Here is an 18,988-nt window from a genome sequence, read left to right on the forward strand (position 1 = left end):
ACATGTGGTAGAGCTGAGAAATGGGCTCAGTCTGGCTTCTGTGCCTGAACTCTTGATCACTGTACAAATTGTCTCTCCAATTTATTCAACAAATATTTAGGTGTGTCTCCTATATGAGAGGAAACCCTGGTGGTGTAGTGGTTAAGAGCTATGGCTGCTAACCAAAAGGTCGGCAGTTTGAATCCACCAGGTGCTCCTTGAAAACCCTATTGTGCAGTTCTATTCTGTCCTACAGAGTCCCTATGGGTTGGAATTGACTTGACCGCAGCAGGTTTGGTTTTTGGTTTTCCTATATGGGAATACTGTTTTAGATGCTGAATGGAGCTTTCTGGCTGCTGTGCTTGAAGGGAAACTGTAGGCCCCATGCCCAGCCTACTCAATCTCCCACTGTTGCCCAAAGTGGCCCTTAAGGTACCCCTAGGAATCCTCGGGCTCCACAGAACATGGTTTGAGAAACAACTGCTTGAACCACTTACTATGACATCTTCCAGAGGATAACATTCTGTGCTGTCTTGGCCATTCCAATGCTCTCTCCCAGAAGTCACCTTTTCAATTTAGGTATAATATCCTGACCCAGGAAGAAGCTCAGAGCGTGTACGACGCCAGTTATTATGGGGGCCAGTGTGAGACAGTATACAATGGGGAATGGAGGGAGCTTCGATATGACCCCGCCTGTGAGCGTCTCTACTATGGAGACGATGAGAAGTACTTTCGGAAACCCTACAACTTTCTGAAGTACCATTTTGAAGTAAGTCTGAACAGGGATATTCACAGGCTGCTGTAGGGTGGGTGGCAGGGAGGGAAAGGCCTGTTGAGGGAGATGCCTTGCTTTGGGAGCTTTTATTTCCAATAGAGCTTGTTGGCGACTTCAAGCCCTTTTTCACCTGCCTCTATGGATACTCTGTGTGGAAGGGTGCTGAGAGGCAAGGGCAGGGCCAGTGACAGGGATAATGTAAATGTGGCCACCCACTTGATGAATCTTAGCTCCTATTTCAAAATTAATAGAATAGATCTGGGGTCTTACTCTGTGGGCTGCAAGTCAGAAGATCTATATCCAAGTTGTGGCTCTGCTAGAATATAGCTATATGATATCTTGAGCAACTCACTCCCCTCCCTGGGCCCCAGCTTCCTCATCTGTAAAGTGGAGGTAGGAGAGAAGATGGCTGGGCATGGTTCTGAGATCTATGCCCCTACTTTAGCAAGGGCAGCTCCACACTGATCACTTCCATATCTTGGTTTTCATATTATTTTGTTTGAAGAAAGGATTCTGCTGCTTAAAATGCTTGCAAATTTTTGATGGTCCCTAAGCATCCCTCCATCTCTGATGTGCTGTGGTCTCCTGGTCGCATGAAGCCATGGTGGTGAAGTGGTTAAGAGCTCGGCTGCTAACCAAAAGTTTGGCAGTTGGAACCCACCAGCCCAGGTGGCTCAGGATCAGTACCAGAGCCTGTTCATGGCCATTCATTTCTATACCTCTCATCCTTTGAGTGTGAGGGCCATACAACAAACTTCACTGAGTGTTTACTGTGTATCTGGTCCTCTACTTCCACATAAATTCTCCCATTTAATCCTCCTTACAACACAATGGGTTAGGTATTATCATTGTTGCATTTTAGAAATTGAGAAACAAACAAAAACAACAAAAAAATAGACTTAGACCAAGAAAGTGTTGGGCTCAGAGTGATACTGCCGTAGGTGGCAGAGACAAATTCAAACCCAGACCTGCCTGAACCAAGCCCAGTCCATCCTTCCGTACAGGAGACCCGGCTTCGACTCCCAGCCAGTGCACCTCATGCTCGGCTACCGTTCATCTGTCACTAGTGGCGTGCATGTTGCTATGATGCTGCATAGGTTTTAGTGGAGTTTCAGGACTAAGACAGACTAGGAAGAGAGGCCTGATAATCTACTTCCAAAAATCAGCCAAAGAAAACCTTATAGATCATAATAGTCCAGTCCACAACGGATCATGGGGATGACACAGGACTGGACAGTATTTTGTTCTGTTGTGTACAGGGTCACCATGAGCCAGGAACCAACTTAACAGCTGCTAGCAACAACAACATATATCATTTAGAAGGGAGGATATTTATTTACATATTATATTTATAGAAGGAGATGGCAGGGTTCCAGGATTCTGAGCAATTATCTAGTCAGAGCCTCCCTCCCCTCAAGTTTCTCAAGAGAAATAGATTGACATAGGATAAGCCAGTCTTATGGAGTCTGTTTTTAAGATATTTGCCCTCCCTACACACACATCCCATATGAGGCCTGTGGTAAGCCAAGCTGGAACATGCAGTCACATCATTTTTCTAAGCTTGAGGCAGGTCCAGGGCCTCCGTGTCAGTCAGGATAGACTAGGTTACACTGTGTTAACAAGGAAATCATCAGTTCTCAGTGGGTTAAAACAACAATGTCTTACATATGGTACTTGCTCACCCTGAGATGGAAAGAAAACAGATCACCATTAGACACTCTGGGACCCAAGCTAATGGAGGCTCCATTTCCACACACGCCCTCACAATTGCAGAGTGAACCACTCAAGGACTCTTAAGACTTGCTTAATTGGCTGGAGCAAGTCACGAGACGATACCTGAGTTCAAGTGGCAGAGAAATGTAACCCCATTGTGTGCCTGAAATGAAATAACCAAACATTTGTGAACAACACTAAAGCATACCACTGGCCAGAACATGGATGATCTGAAAAACTTCCTTTATCCCTTTCCTCCCAGATTCACCCTCCGACTTGGCCTTCTAGATCTCACCATTGCAGAGGCAAGCATCCTGCCCTACAGGAAGGATGTTGTTGTCATTAGATGCTGTCAATTTTTAACTCATAAGAACACCATGTGACAGGGTAGAACTCCCCCATAGGGTTTTCTAGGCTGTAATCTTTATGGGAACAGATCACCAAGTCTTCCTCCCTCAAAACTGCTGGGTGAGTTCAAACCACCAACCCTTCAGTTACTAGCAGAGTGCTTAACTGTTGAGCCACCAGGGCTCCTTCAGAAACAGGGTAGATAAGCCAGCCATAACAAAGTCCAGGCCCACAACGATATAGTATTTTATCAGAACCATCTTTGTATGCATCTGTGTGTATAAATAAGTATTTTAGCAATGCTATGACCATTTTTTTATGACCATATTGGAAACCCTGGTGGCATAGTGGTTAAGTGCTATGGCTGCTAACCAAAAGGTCAGCAGTTTGAATCCACCAGGTGCTCCTTGGAAACTCTATGGGGCAGTTCTACTCTGTCCTCTAGGGTCACTATGAGTCGGAATCGACTCGACGGCAGCGGGATGACCATATCAGTGGAGCCCTGGTGGCGCAGTGGTTAAGATCTATGGCTGGTAACCAAAAGGTTGGCAGTTTGTATCCACCAGCAGCCACTTGGAAACTCTATGGGGCAGTTCTTCTCTGTCCCATAGGGTCACTATGAATTAGAATCGACTCAGTGACAACTGGTTTGGCTTTTGGTTTTTATGACCATATCGAAGGAGTACTTACATGATACAAACAGTCGAATGCTCAACTACTAACTGAAAGTTTGGTGATTTGAACTCACCCAGAGGTGCCTCAGAAGACAGGCCTGGCGACCTGCTTCCAAAAGGTCACAGCCCAGAAAACCCCATGGAACAGCTCTACTCCTCAGGCTCAACAGCAACTAACAACAACAACATGTCCATATTGAGGACACTGCTATATTTTCTGTATTTTAGCAAATAATCAGATGCCTGGATTAGTCTTTTAATGGGATCCTTCACAATGATGAAACTCTAGATATTTTACAAAGCAGAGATATAAATATTGAATGGAGGCTCTATGTGCACAAGGCTAACTTCTGTTTGTTTCTTTCCAGGCCCTGGCTGATACAGAAATCTCCTCAGAGCTCTATGATGATGCAAATAGCCTTCTTTCTGAAGTAAAAAATGAAAAGTCTAGGTCATGGGGAGTGACCCTTGGCATAGGCTTTAGCAAAATCCCGATAAATGTGGAAGCGGGTATAACTGGATCGAAATACTCTGCATTCTTGAAGAAGTTAGACCAGTATAATGAGAAGGTATTAAAACATAATGCCTGTGTCTCCCAGTATTCCATAATCTACACTGAACACGTATTACCTTAATTGCATTAAAAAGTACAGTAGTAATTGAACCTTAATTTGCTTGTGTAATTGGAAATGTCTGATCACTGGTAATCATGTTTGTTTTTCTTATTACGCTTTTGCACACAGAATCATCACAAAGGGAATAAAATTGAATGATAAGATGAGAGCTCTTATCACTGCACAGTATCCTTTTTCATGGTTACCTGGAGCATATAGGGAAGTACTTAGAATGGTAACATGTTAAAGAGAAACAGCCAGGCCCTCCAAATTAGACTTGGAAGAATGCTAAAGCAAGCCTTGCTTTACCAAATAGGTAGGAGGGCTGGCATGTGCAATAAATTCCTGAGGAGTCAGGAAATGCTTCCTTGAGTAGGAGACATCTATCTAAGCCGAGTTCCAAAGATGAGTACAAGATAGACAGATGAAAGGAGAAAGAAGTTGACCAAAGTGTGTTCCAGGCATGGGAACAGCACGTGCAAAGGCCCAGAGATGGGAATATTCCTCACAAAAATTTGGGATTGAAAGGACTTCAGCTGGCTGAAGCACAGAGTGGGAAGAAAAGTGAGGATTGATGAGGATGGAAAGGTAATCAGGGACTGGAGAAATATTTATTGAATTGGTTCAAAATCTTACCAGGATTTCTCAATAACATTGATCTCAGGACTGTGGCTGTAGTTCGGGTTCAAAAAATTATTTTGGATGATGAAAATAGAGTTATAAAATTAGTGGTTAAGTGCTGGGCTACTAGCCTTAGCTTACAGGTTTGAGTCCACCCAGAGGCACCTAGGAAAGAAGGTCTGGTGACCTACTTCTGAAAAATCACCATTGAAAACCCTGTGGAGCACACTTCTATTCTGACATACATAGGGTAGCTATGAGTTGGGGTCTACTCAATGGCAATTGGTTTGGTATGTGCTTTATATATATAAACTTTGGTTTTCTGCTTTATATATATATATCATATAATATATTTATATAAATATCAGATATATAAATATGTAAATACATGTATATTTCACTCAACTACTAAATGTTGACCTTTTGTATAATCTCCTATGTATACTTTCTTTGTTCTTTTCCCTCATTCAATGGCTGTTGTCGTTGGCAGAAATACGGCTTTATCAGAATTTTCACCAAGGTGCAGACTGCTCATTTCAAGATGAGGAGGGACAACATTGTACTGGATGAAGGAATGCTGGAAGCATTAATGGAGTTACCGGAGCAGTACAATTATGGCATGTACGCCAAGTTCATCAATGACTATGGCACCCATTACATCACGTCTGGATCAATGGGTGGCACTTATGAATATATTCTGGTGCTTGACAAAGAACGTATGGAATCATACGGTAAGCAGAGCAGGAACCTTATGCACACAATGACCAGCACATATACCAGGACGTGGTTTGCAGTTTTCTGAGCCTGACTTTGCACCATGCGTGATCTTAATTTCTTATTCATGACAACCGTACAAGGAAACATAAGTATTATTATTTCTAGGGAATTGAGATGCAGAAGGGTGAAATGACTAGCTAATAAGTGCTACAAACAGGATTTGAACTCAGACTTGTCTGTCCCCCCAAATGATAGGGTTTCTATTACATTACAGTTGCCTCTTTAATAATAATGAATCTATGAGATCTTGTTACTCAGAATGTTAAAATCAACATTTATATGTTGATTCTCAGTTAATGGAGTCACCATCCAATCAGTCATTGAAGCAAGAGACTTAGAGTCGCCCCACGTTCCACCTTCTCCGAAAGTGAGCCCTATAGATCTTCAAGGCCTTTCAATTCTCTCTCCTGGACTGCTCTCGTCCAGCCCTTGTTCTCATCTCCACTCCTAAGTGGTAGGTAGTCCCTGCCTTTCAGTTATTACCGCCTCACCTCCTGAATGGTCTCTGCTGGCGGGCTCACACCTTACAATCCATCCTTGACAATTGCCACCAGAGTGGACTTTCTACTCCACAGACCCAACAATATCACTTCCTTGCCTAATATTCTGTATGGCTAAGACTAAAGTCTGAACTCCATAGCATGGCATCAACAACCTTCAAATGGTCTCCCTGCAACCTACTTAGAATACTGGATCTCAAAGTGTGAACTTGGGACTGACAGCATGAGCCTCACCTGGGAACTGGTTAGAAATGCAAATTATCAGGCCCTCATCCCAAACCTACTAAGTCAGAGACTCTGGGAGGAGGGACAGCAGTCTGGGTTTTAACAAGTCCTCTGGGTGATTCTGATGTCCACTACAGTTTGAGAACCACCGACCTAGTCAGTGAATGAGTAGAAGGTGCCAGATTTATCCGTATTTCAAAGCCAAGTTCAAATTTCTCATTCCAAGAGGTTCCTCTGACTGTACTTCCTAGGCTGCCCACTCACTTTCTTCAACACATTCATATGTGTTCCAGCCCCTTTAGTTAAAAAACAACTTTCCAAATGTTATTATTTTTCTTCTTATCTAGATAGTAAGATTCTTGAAAGCTAATGTCCGTTTGACACTTTTCTGTGCCTTCAGCATTCAACACAGGCCTTAATACATAGTGACTATGCAAAATAAGAGTGGGAGTTTGAACCAAAAAACCAAACCTGTTGCCATCGAGTCAATTCCAACTCATAGTGACCTTATAAGACAGAGTAGAACTGCCCTGTAGGATTTCCAAGGCTGTAAATCTTTACCGGAGCAGACTGCCACATCTTTGACTCGCGGATTGGCTGGTGGATTTGAACTGCTGACCTTTCGGTTAGCAGCTGACTGCTTAACCACTGTGCCACCAAGCGTCCTAAAAAAAAAAAAAAAAAAGGGATAGAATATAAAATAGCATAGAGGATTGTAGGCAGTGAAATTAATTTATTGTTTCAAGAAACTTTTTCCAGTTAAATAAATAGATGTATAATGTTCCTTGTCATGATATAAAGTAGATCAACCTTGAAAACATTATGCTTAGTGATATAAGTCAGTCACAAGAGGACAAATATGATCCCACTTATATGAAATATCTAGAATTGACAAGTGTATAGAGATCAGAGTTTATTAGTGGTTACCAGCAGTGGGCGACAGGGAGGGGGAAAGAAAGACACAATGCTTAAGGCGGCGGGTAAGGGTGATGACTGAGCAGCAGGATGGGCACACGGATCCGCACGTGTAATGACTGTTGAAATGGCAAATGTTTTGCTACCTATACATTTACCACACACACACACACAAATAAGTAGCTTACTATGAATCAACGTAAAAAAAAAATGTTTTGAAATACTTCAGTGGATCTTTTTAGAACCTTTCATAAATGTGGGGAAGATAAAAGAACTCAGATGTATTGAATAGCTACTAGGTTCCAGCTGCTGTGGTATATATTCTCATTTCATTTTCTGGACAACACTTTGAGGTCAGTGTTAACCCAGTTTTAACTACAGACAGCTGAGGCTCATCAAGGCGGTGACTTCTTTGCCCAGGGCTGCAGGAAGCTAGTGTCAGAGCCTAGGACCTTTGGTCTTTCCACCACGTGGTCCTGGCATAGCTTCTCCTTTGGCCTCCTGTCTCTGGTGTTGGATTACTAATTAATTGCCTGGGGTATCTGGTGGCCCCTCCTCTTTAAAATCGGTGAGCCAGAAATGGGCTTCCAATGTGATTAATATTCAAAAGGAGCCCACCAACAAATTGTCCCAGGGATAATTACCTCAGTTCTGTTTATAGAAAACCATATGTCGATAATAGCACAATTTGCTATTTGTGAAGAGCTGATTTTCTATAAATCCAGAAAGTTAGTGTTGCTTTTCTATAAATATGGAAATGTGCTAATCATCACCTCATCTGCTGGAGACCGCTAATAAATCAGAATATCATTTACATATTAACCTACAAAGAACAAAAACATCCACCTTCCTTCGCTTTGACAGATTGAATCACCCACACCCGCTCTTTAGCTCTCCATGTTTGTCTAGTTCCCTCTACATCCTTCACTCTCACTCCTTTTCTTTCTAGGTGCCTTTCTCTGCTTCCTTTCTTCTCTCTCTCTGTCCCTGTTTTTTTTTTTTTTTTGTCTTTCCTCTTTGTCACTGTCTTTTTCTCTCTGTGTGTTTTTATATGTCTTTAATAATAATTATATTGTATTAAATGCTTGTTTCTGAGAAGCTTCCTGTGTAGTATACATTCATATCCTCAAAGGACTGAGCTTGGCATGGAATGATTTAAGTGAATATAGTGGCTGGTTTGCTCTGGGGAATCTTTTGTCCTTGAGTTTGTCTCAGATCCTCTCTGGGTTCGTCCCAGAGGATGCACAAGCCTGTTTTCTTCTAATGTTTCCTTTAGATATACTGCTTCTCCCCCAAAGACAGCATGAAACCATGCATCAAAAATCAAGGGAATCCTTGGTTGTTGGGGAGGCATGTTAGACTTCAGTGGGATCCTAGAATTTCCTCAAGGGCTGTGATTGACAGCTTTCTACCTTCTGCAGGAATCAGCATGACTTTGGGCTTGATTTCTGGATTTAGATTTTTTTTTTTTCCTTTAGTCCATCCTTGGAGCTCTCATTATTTGTCTTTGTATCGAGGTATGGCAAAGAGAATTGTGTATTAGCCATTATAGCTTCTCTGGTGTCTGGCCCTGTTACAGAGCTGCCAATTTACCATGGGCAAGTCATGTAATTCAGTGACACTGTTCTATTCATGTTGTGTGTTTCCTGTCTCCTTTTACACATGCTGTTTCCTCAGCCCTCAGTGCTCTTCCCTGTTTTGCCAACCTGACAAACTTCAACTCACCCTTCAGAACCCTTGAACAGCCATCCATTAGCAATGAAACCTGCCCTGACATCCCTCTGCCTCTTCTCCCATAGTTTTGTTTATTCATACATTCATTTATTCAGTTCAGTTTATTGAGCTTGTATTAGGTGCCAGGTGAACAAAATTACTATGGTCTCTGTTCTCGTGAAGCTCACAATTTAGTGGAAGAAACTAACTAAACAGCCCCAAATCTGGTTGTCATTCTTGGTTCTTCCTTTACTTCCTGCCCCACATCAGCAAGCTCTGTTTTTCTTACTTCTAAAGCATATGTGGCATCCATCTTCCCCACCTCTGTGATCAGCTCCCTAATCCAAGCCACCATGATCTATAACTGCCAGAGATCCTAGATGGTCTCCTTGCTTCTTCTCTTGGCCATTGCCCCCACAGTCCATTTCCTAACCTTGACTGTACTAGGCAACACTTGCCAACTACATTCTAGTCATAATCGCCTTTTCATTTCTCTTCCCTCTTTCCTTCCTTCTTTTGGCTGTTGTTTTTGTTGATACCACTGTTTTTCCTCTAACATTCTAGCATACAAAGCTTATTTTAACCTAGGAGTCTTGTACTAGCTGTCCCCCCGTCTGGGCTGTTCTTCCCTCTGACACTTGCATAGCTGGATTCTTACCACTCAGATCTTAACTTAAATGCCACCACTTTAAAGAGACCCTTTCTGGCCTCATTGTTATATTACCCTACTTTAATTCTCAACAAATCACATATCTTACATTAGTTACCTTGTTTACATATTTATTTGTTTATTATTAATCCTTTCTTTCTAGAACCCAAGTTCCATGGCAACAGGGACCTCAACTTTTTTTGTTGTTTTTGTTTTCCATTGCTGTATATCCATTTCCTAGAATACTGCCTGGCACATAGTAGAGACTTAAAAACTGGACCCTTAAATGTGGGCATGGTCCTAGGAAGTGTCGTCAGCACTCATTTCCTGTTCTGGTATCATCCTGGCTTCCTATATTCTTCCAACTCTTACCTTCAAGATAGCGATGCCCATATTTCCATCTGAAGCCCTGTCTTTGCTCTAGAATCTCTACACACATTACCAAATGCCTGTGAGCATGTCCACTTGGGAAGTGGCCCCTCCAGACAGTCACATCATGCCCTTCTCACCCCAAGCCCTTTCATAGCCCTCTTATTGAGTTCTTTCTCTATCGGAGACACTGTCAACCTCCCCATTTACTCAACACAGAGAGGTGGAAACATAATTGACTATTATGTCTTAAGCTCCATACTAAGTACCCTCATATCAGTCTTCTCACTACATCTTCATAACATTCCTATGTGAGAGAGGATAGGTTCCCCCATTTTTATGGATGAATAAACTGGAACTGAAAAGTCATATAACTAGTAAGTGAAAAATACTCAAGATATTCTGAGTTCAAGTCCTGGGCTCTTTCCTTTTATCACAGCTGCCTTTTTATTGAGACTCACAACCTGGAAATAATTTTCAGCTTCTTCCTCTTTCTCTCTCCCCACACCTCATCAGTTACCTCCTCAGTATTCATAATCCTTCCCTTCCTCCCCATTCTCGTCGTCTCTGCTGACCATGGTATGCCTGCACTCTCTCCAATTTCCCTCCAGCTAGTGGACATGCAAAATGAGAAAAGTATTAGAGGTTAGGTTCCGTAAATGCCTTTGGAATAATAGTGGTAATGATCTGCTCTGGGCCCAGTTTTTGTGGCCAGATAGGTCTGGTCACATTTGTTTTAGCTTCTGTCTTAGTCTGGGTTCTTTAGAGGAGCAAAACCAGTAAGATGTATATATAAACATATATAGAGAGAATTACTTCAAGAAAATGGCTCACACAATTGTGGGGGCTGGCAAGTCCCAAATTCATGGGTCAGGTGACAGGCTGGAGACTTGGCTGGCTCACAGGAGTTGTGGAGGCTGGTAAATCTAAAATCTGCAGATCAGGCAGCAGGCCGAAGACTTCTGCATGCTATGTGCCAAGAACTGGAGATCGTGCAAAAAGAAGAATGGAGAGTAGAGAGAGGGTGAATTTTGCCAGAACATTCGTTTGTATACTGGAGGCAGGCCACACTTCCAAGGAAATGCCCCTTTCAACAGATTGGCTGATCACATTAGATCACATCATAGAAGATGATTACATTATATTATATTATAGAAGAGCACCCAGTCTAGTGTCTGACAAATCACTGGGAATCATAGCCTAGTCGATTTGACATATAACATTAACCATCACAGCTTCTGAGCCCATGATCCCTCAAAATGCAACATGAAGTAAAATGCTTCCTCTCAGTTAAAGAACCTGAGGAAGTCTGATAAGATGCCTTGTCAGGGATGCCATATTGCAAACCTGCAGGGAATAGAAAGTAAACTAATGGACCTCAGGGCTTAAAAAGTTCATGATTCCATGATTTTGTCCATATTGAAAGGGCTTTGCAAAGACTTTTTAGAAAATGACTTCAGTTGATGCTTTGCTCATAAAAGAAGCCAGTAGCATTCTGGGACACCGTAAAATCCAGAAGACAGTGTAGTGGTGGAAAGGATTCTTGTCTCTGGGTGAGCTATCCTTGTTTTTTTAGGCTCTGCCAATTTAAAGCTAGTACTTCACATCTGTGAGTCTCATTTTTCCCATAGCTAATGTATAGATAATAATAGCTAATTCAAAGGCTATTGTGAGAATTAACCAAGTTAATGTTTATAAGAAGCACTGTGATAAGTAACACCAAAAAAACAAAAAAACAAACCCATTGCCTTCAAGTCGATTCCGACTCATAGTGACCCTATGGGACAGAGTTAAACTGCCCCACAGAGTTTCCAAGGAGCACCTGGTAGATATGAACTGCAGACCTTTTGGTTAGCTGCCGTAGCACTTAACCACTACGCCACACACTGTCCAAATAGTAGTTTCTACTATTGATTAAAAATTTAGGTTGTGTCAGTAGATAATAAAGCCATTCATTGATCAAGGTCTGTAGAATGAAGGAATATACTGGTCAAGTGGTAGCAAGGAGTTCAAACTTTGGAGTCAAACACATCTGGGTGGGACTCTTGGCTCCAACATTTATTACCTTTATGATCTTGATCAAGGTACTTAATTTATCTGAATCTTAGCTCTTTCAAAACACAAATTGTAATAACAACAATGGTCTGCTTATTTGTTTATTTGAGGATAACCCATATTCAAAGTACATGAGACATGGTAAGTATTTAATAGAAATTCTTTCTTTTTTAATGTAGACTATAGTGTTTTTTTTTTTCATGATGGTTACCATGGGCAAGTTAACTGATCATTCTAAGATCAAAAACTATAGCCTTCAGTATGGACTACACCTCAATATAAAGAAAACAAAATTTCCATTTTTTCACCAACATAAACAGAGATTATACATACACATGGGCTTTGCCAGGTGGAATACACAGAAATCAAATCAACTACATCTGTGGGAAAAGACCATGGAGAAGCTCAATATTGTCAGAACAAGGCAAGGGGCCAACTGTGGAGCAGACCATCAATTGCTCACATAAAAGTTCAAGCTGAAGTTGAAGAAAATTAGAAGGAGTCCACTAGAGCCAAACTATGACCTTGAGTATATCCCACCTGAATTTACAGGCCATCTCGAGAATAGATTTGATGCATTGAACAGTAATGACCAAAGCCCAGATGAGTTGTGGAATTACATCAAGGACATCATACATGAAGAAAGCAAGAGGTCATTAAAAAGAGAGGAAAGACAGAAAAGACCAAAATGGTTTTCAAAATAGACTCTGAAACTTGCTCTTGAATGTAAAGTAGCTAAAGCAAAAGGAAGAAATGATGAAGTGAAAGAGCTGAACAGAAGACTTCAAAGAGCAGCTCGAGAAGACAAAGTAAAGTATTATTATGAAATGTGCAAAGACCTGGAATTAGAAAACCAAAAGGGAAAAACATGCTGAGCATTTCTCAAGCTAAAAGAACTGAAGAAAAAATTCAAGCCTCAAGTTGCAATTTTGAAAGAATCTACAGGGAAAATATTAAACACAGGAATCATCAAAAGAAGATGGAAGGAATACACAGAGTCACTGTACCAGAAAGAATTGGCCAACATTCAGTCATTTCAGGAGGTAGCATATGATCAAGAACTGATGATACTGAAGGAAGAGGCCCGAGCTGCACTGAAGGCATTGGTGAAAAACAAAGCTACAAGAATTGAAGGAATACCGATTGAGATGTTTCAACAAACAGATGCAGGGCTGGAAGCATTCACTTGTCTATGCCAAGAAATTTGGAAGACAGCTACCTGGCCAACTGATTAGAAGAGATCCATATTTGTACCCATTCCAAAGAAATTATCGAGCAATATCATTAATATCACATGCATTAAAATTTTGCTGAAGATCATTCAAAAGCAGTTGCAGCAGTACATAGACAGGGAACTTCCAGAAATTCAAGCCGGATTCAGAAGAGGATGTGGAACAAGGGATATAATTGCTGATGTCAGATGGGACCTGGCTGAAAGCACAGAATACCAGAAATATGTTTACCTGTGTTTTATTGACTATGCAAAGGTATTTGTGTGTATCATAACAAATTATAAATAACATTGCAAAGAATGGGAATTCCAGTATACTTAATTGTGCTCGTGGGGAACTTGTACTTAGACCAAGAGGCAGTCATTCGAACAAAACAAGAGGATACTGCATGGTTTAAAGTCAGGAAAGGTGTGTGTCAGCTTTATATCCTTTCACCATACTTACTCAGTCTGCATGCTGAGCAAATAATCCGAGAGGCTGGACTATGTGAAGAAGAACAGGGCATCAGGATTGAAGGAAGACTAATTAACACCTGAGATATGTAGATAACACAATCCTGCTTGCTGAAGGTGAAGAGAGCTTGAAGCACTTACTGATCAAGATCAAAGACCACAGTCTTCAGTATGGATTACACCTCAACATAAAGAAAACAAAATCCTTACAACTAGACCAATAAGCAACATTTTGATAAACGGAGAAAAGATTGAAGTTGTCAAGGATTTCATTTTGCTGGGATCCACAGTCAATGTCCCTGGAAGCAGCAGTCAAGAAATCAAACGACGTATAACATTGGGGAAATCTGCTACAAAAGACCTCTTGAAAGTGTTGAAAAGCAAAGATGTCACTTTACGGACTAAGGTGTGCCTGACCCAAGCCATGGTATTTTCAGTCACCTTATATGCATGGGAAAGCTGGATAATGAGTAAGGAAGACCAAAGAAGAATAGATGCCTTTGAATTATGGTGTTGGTGAAGAGTATTGGATGTATCATGGACTGCCAGAAGAATGAACAAGCCTGTCTTGGAAGAAGTACAGCCAGGGTGCTCCTTGGAAGCAAGGATGGCAAGACTTCATCTCATGTACTTTGGACATTTCATCAGGAGGGACCAGTTCTTAGAGAAGGACATCATGCTTGGTAAGGTGAAGGGACAGCGAAAAAGAGGAAGACCTTCAATGAGATGGAACGACACAGTGGCTGCAACAATGGGCTCAAGCATAACAACGATTGTGAGGATGGTGCTGGACTGGGCAGTGTTTCGTTCTGTTGTACAAAGGGTCACTATGAGTTGGAACCAACTGAACGACACCTAAAAACAACACAAACAAGCCTCAATTTACTTATCGTAAGTTGCAATTATTAATAGCATTTACCTTACAGAGTGGCTATGAGAACTAAGTGAACTTATCCATAGAAAGTATTCACTGCATTGCCAGACTCTAATAAATAATCAGTATTTTTATTAGTGGCTAGAGCAGGTTCTTAGTCAGATTGCTTAGATTCAAATTGTGTCTCTGCCACTTACCAGCCCTGTGGCTCCCAGGAGAATTAGTTAACCTGTACACATCCTAGGTTCCTCTACTTCTAACTGGGGGCCGTGATAATACATATTACTTCACAGGGTTGTTGTGAATATATAATGAAACAATCTGTGTGAGCATGTGGCCCATTGCCTGGCATATAGGAAGAGTTCAAAAATGTTACCTATTATTTCTGTACTATGTGTTGTTATTATTACTCCCAGCTTTCCAGTTAATTACTCCGTAACCTTAACTGTTCTCTCATCTGTAAAGTGGGGATAATAGGAATTCCAATCTCACAGGGCTCTGTAATCAGTCAGCTCTAAGATGTTCAAATGGAAGGGAAATCATTATCATGATGTCCAGCCTGCAGTGGGCATTGCTTCTGCTGTGGACTTGAAGCCTCAGCAATCATGCCTCCTCCCCACCTGCCCATTTTTTTGATCAAAGTCATCCATTTCTGTCTCCAGAGCTGCACCCAGTTTTGGAGAAACTACTCCTTCCATTTATCAAGGTCACTTTGAGTTCTCATCACTATCTTTCAAAGTGTTAACAACTCTGCCCAAATCAGTGTCTGCATTCCATCATCGCTGCCTCTGATTCATGCTAGATAACAGTGACCCCGGGAAAGACCCTTCTGGCAAGAGCTCAGTATATCTAACCTATCATTGTTCATCACCTTCCAGGCAGGATCCTGGCACCAACTGGTCTACTACCTGACACACACTGTGGAATTAAAAAACCTCATTAAAGCTGGTTTTAATTATAGCTCTGAGTCTACTCTTCTTCCCTCCTCTCTTCCTTTATTTGTTCTTTTAGTCGTTCATTCAACAAACATTTATTCAGCCCCCACAATATAGCAAGCACTGGCTAGATATCAACATCACTAATGTATGGTTTCTTTCAGCTAAGGATTCATAGAAGGTAACATAGTTTTTCTTTCTTATAATCATCTGATTATGATCAGGGATAATGTATTCTATGGACAGCCAAATTGGTGACTGCACAAACTGAGCTAACAATTCCTTTTCCTATTCACCGTTCTTAGAATTAATTAACCAATGTATTTGCTTTTAATAAAATGTATTTATAAATAATAATTCCTAATATTTATAAAATATAACATGATCACATCCAGAATTCAAGTTTATCTTCATAATAGCTTTATGAGAAATTGTATTATTATTTACCCCAGTTTGATATAGGGAAAACTGAGGTCCAAAGATCTTCAGTAAATGGCTCAACACAACTCTGTATTGAACCAAGTTCTTCTCATTTAGATTCTGTGTATTTCCCAAGTATTTATTCCTTTTCCCACACATTCTGTCATTCACTTAAAGTATTATATACCAGAGGCTTAGGGTTCAGTAGTGGTGCTAAAACAACCAACATAGACTGAGCATCTACAATGTGGCAGACACTGAGTTGGGCACTTTCAATTCCCCATCTTACTTAATCCTCAGTAAGAGTCCTTCCAGGTAGATCCTATGATCTACAATTTACAAATGAAGAACTGAGGCTCCGAGATGTTAGATAAGTCGCCCAAGGTTACATAGCTGTTGATGTGGCGGAGCCAGGGATCAAACTTATGGAGCCTGTAACTGAAACAAATATGCTGTAATGTCTCAGAGCTGTTTAACCTGGGGTTTTTCAAACTGACTATGTTGTTGTTATTAGCTGCTGTCAAGTTGGCCCCCACCTCACAGAGACTCCATGCACAATGGAACAAAATGCTGCCTGGTCAGGTGCCATCACTGCAATTGGTCATGGATTGGACCACTGTGACTCGTAGGGTTTTCACTGGCTGGTTTTTGGAAGTAGATCACCAGTCCTTTCTTCCTAGTCCATCTTAGCCTGGAAGCTCTATCACAGCAACGTGGAAGTCTCCACTGACAGATGGGTGGTAGCTCCGCATGAAGTGCATTGGCCAGGGATTGAACCCAAGCCTCTTGCATGATCCACTGCGGGAGGTGAACCACCAATGCCTGCCCACTGACTACAGGCATGTATTTAATCTATTTACAGGAAAATCATCAATAGCCATAAGAGAGACATTGTTCAGAGGAGGATGGGGGTGCTCTCCCCAGGAGACCTTAGAGAAAGGTTCATTGAGACAGTAATTCTTGGCTGATGCTAAAATAAGGTGGGAGAAATACACGCAGGCTTCTAATCCAGCTGCCTCAGCCTTCCTCGGCTGCTCAGGGTGCCCAGCCTCAGCAACCCACTAGTTGAGCACCTTGCCGAGAAAAATAGAAGCACAGATATGCTAGCCCAAACTTAAACTCTTCAGGCTAAGCTGCAGGCCTGAGAAAGCACCAGCATGCTTAGGGCATATATGTTAACTATGAGGGACTGGAGCGCTCAGGACTGTTGGAAAGGGTGTCTAGTCCCTTGATGTCAGGGCTAGAACTAGAATCTGCAACCCCTGGGCTTTCTCTCCTACACTACCTGTGCACACACTCTCCTGTATGGCTTTCCAGTTTGTTCCTCATGGGACCTTCTGTCCAATCAGAGCCAAACACTGAGGACCTTGTCTTGCCACTCCTCTTCTCCCTTCCCATGTCTGCAGTGCAATGACTTGGCCTGGACAAGGCCCACAGGGAGGGACTGGATTGAAACAAATTTGGTATCTGTAAAATCGGTATATTTTTTTTTAATGTGCTTTAGATGAAAGTTTACAGAACAAATTAGTTTCTCGTTAAACAGTTAATACACATATTGTTTTGTGACTTTGGTTGCCAACCCCGCGATGTGTCAACACCCTCCCTTTCTCGACCTTGGGTTTCCTGTTCATTTGTCCAGCTTTCCTGTCCCTTCCTGCCTTCTTGTTCTTGCCCCTGGGCCGATATGCCCATTTTATCTTGTAGATGTGTTTGAGCTACATGTATTATTGTTTGTTTTATGAGCCTGTCTAATCTTTGGCTGAAGGGTGAACCTCAGGAGTGACTTCAGTACTTAGTTAAAAGGGTGTCCGGGGGCCATGCTCTCTGGGTTTCTCTAGTTTCTGTCAGACCAGTAAGTCTGGTCTTTTAAAATGGGTATTTTCTAATTATTATTTTCACTTAATTTAACTTCCATGCTTTGAGCACATTCTATTTGCCAGGTACTGTGCTACCACCCTGGGGATACGAAGGCAATAAAAATAATATCATTATTACTATTATTATAGCCACCATTGATTAAGTATGCTTTGAGCTGTATATTCATTAACTTAATCCTCTCAGCAACCTTATAAGAAACTATTATCTTCATTTTACAAATGAAAGAACAGAGACTCAAAGAGGCTCAGTAACTTGCCCAGTGTCTCCCAGCTGGTAAGTGGCAGAACCAGAGTTTTAGATTCTCCTCTAGATTATAAATACAGGAGAGCAATGACCAGGTCTGCCTTGTTTATTACTGTGTCCTCAGTGCCTGGAACATAGTAGGTGTTCCAGAAATGTTAATGAAGGGATTGAAGGCTGAATAAACTCCAGAACCTCTGCTTGTTGCACTGTGTCTAGTACAGTTCCTGTCCTCAAGGAGCTTACAGACCAGTAGGAAATCTAGGGGCAGATCTAAGTAATAACTGCCAAGACAGGAGTGGGAAGTCTCATATAATGAAATAGCCACAGTGGTTTATCCAAATGGCAAGGATAGAACAAGAATTTGTTGAGTTCTAATTCTATAGAAGGCAGTGGGATGGGCCCTGACGTACATATCATCTCATTTAAGCCTTTTAGACACCCCTTGAGCTATGATTTATTGCTGTACCCGTTTTACAGATGAGGAAGACCAAACACTGTGAGGTAAAAGACATGTCCAAAGTGATACAGCTGGTTAACAACAGAGACAAATTTGAAACCAGGCTTTCTAATTCCTAGTATAATGTTTTACATTATATTGGAATATTTTACTTAACTTTAAAAAAAATTAAATAGCTCATGATATTTGGAAAGTGGTTAAGTTAGGTTTTGAAAATAATTGATGGATTATTATTCCCAACACTTATTCCTAAAAATAGTATTGGGTCAGTTTGACCCATTGATTGAAAATTGTAACAAGAATTGTTAAAGATTACACTGTAATTTTCTGTTCTGAAGCTTAAGTAAAATCATGGAGCCAGGAACATGCATGATGTGTTGGTACTAATAATACTCAAAGAGGTGAACCTTAGAGACTTGTAGGCCAGAAAAAGTGTCTCGGCCAGGGGTGACAAATAGGTTTAATAGTAAATACTACGTGAACTGCTGAGTTGAGGATTGAGACACCACATATGGGCTCAGCCAGAAAGTGCTGTGATCAATCAGTAGTGTCTCTCAGAGGCAGGGGCTT

The 18,988-nt window shown here is 41.4% G+C and overlaps 1 protein-coding gene across 1 annotated transcript in view; it reads left to right on the plus strand.

Annotated features, from left to right (window-relative positions):
* Positions 1-18,988, plus strand: part of C8A (complement C8 alpha chain) — a 79,383-nt gene that overhangs the window by 23,735 nt on the left and 36,660 nt on the right. The window contains exons 5-7 of the mRNA XM_049875968.1: positions 559-748; positions 3,858-4,058; positions 5,215-5,455. Coding sequence (XP_049731925.1) covers positions 559-748; positions 3,858-4,058; positions 5,215-5,455 — 632 coding nt within the window. The remainder of the gene's footprint in view (positions 1-558; positions 749-3,857; positions 4,059-5,214; positions 5,456-18,988) is intronic.

Source organism: Elephas maximus, chromosome 3 (assembly GCF_024166365.1).
Source record: "Elephas maximus indicus isolate mEleMax1 chromosome 3, mEleMax1 primary haplotype, whole genome shotgun sequence".
Taxonomy (NCBI): Eukaryota; Metazoa; Chordata; class Mammalia; order Proboscidea; family Elephantidae; genus Elephas; species Elephas maximus.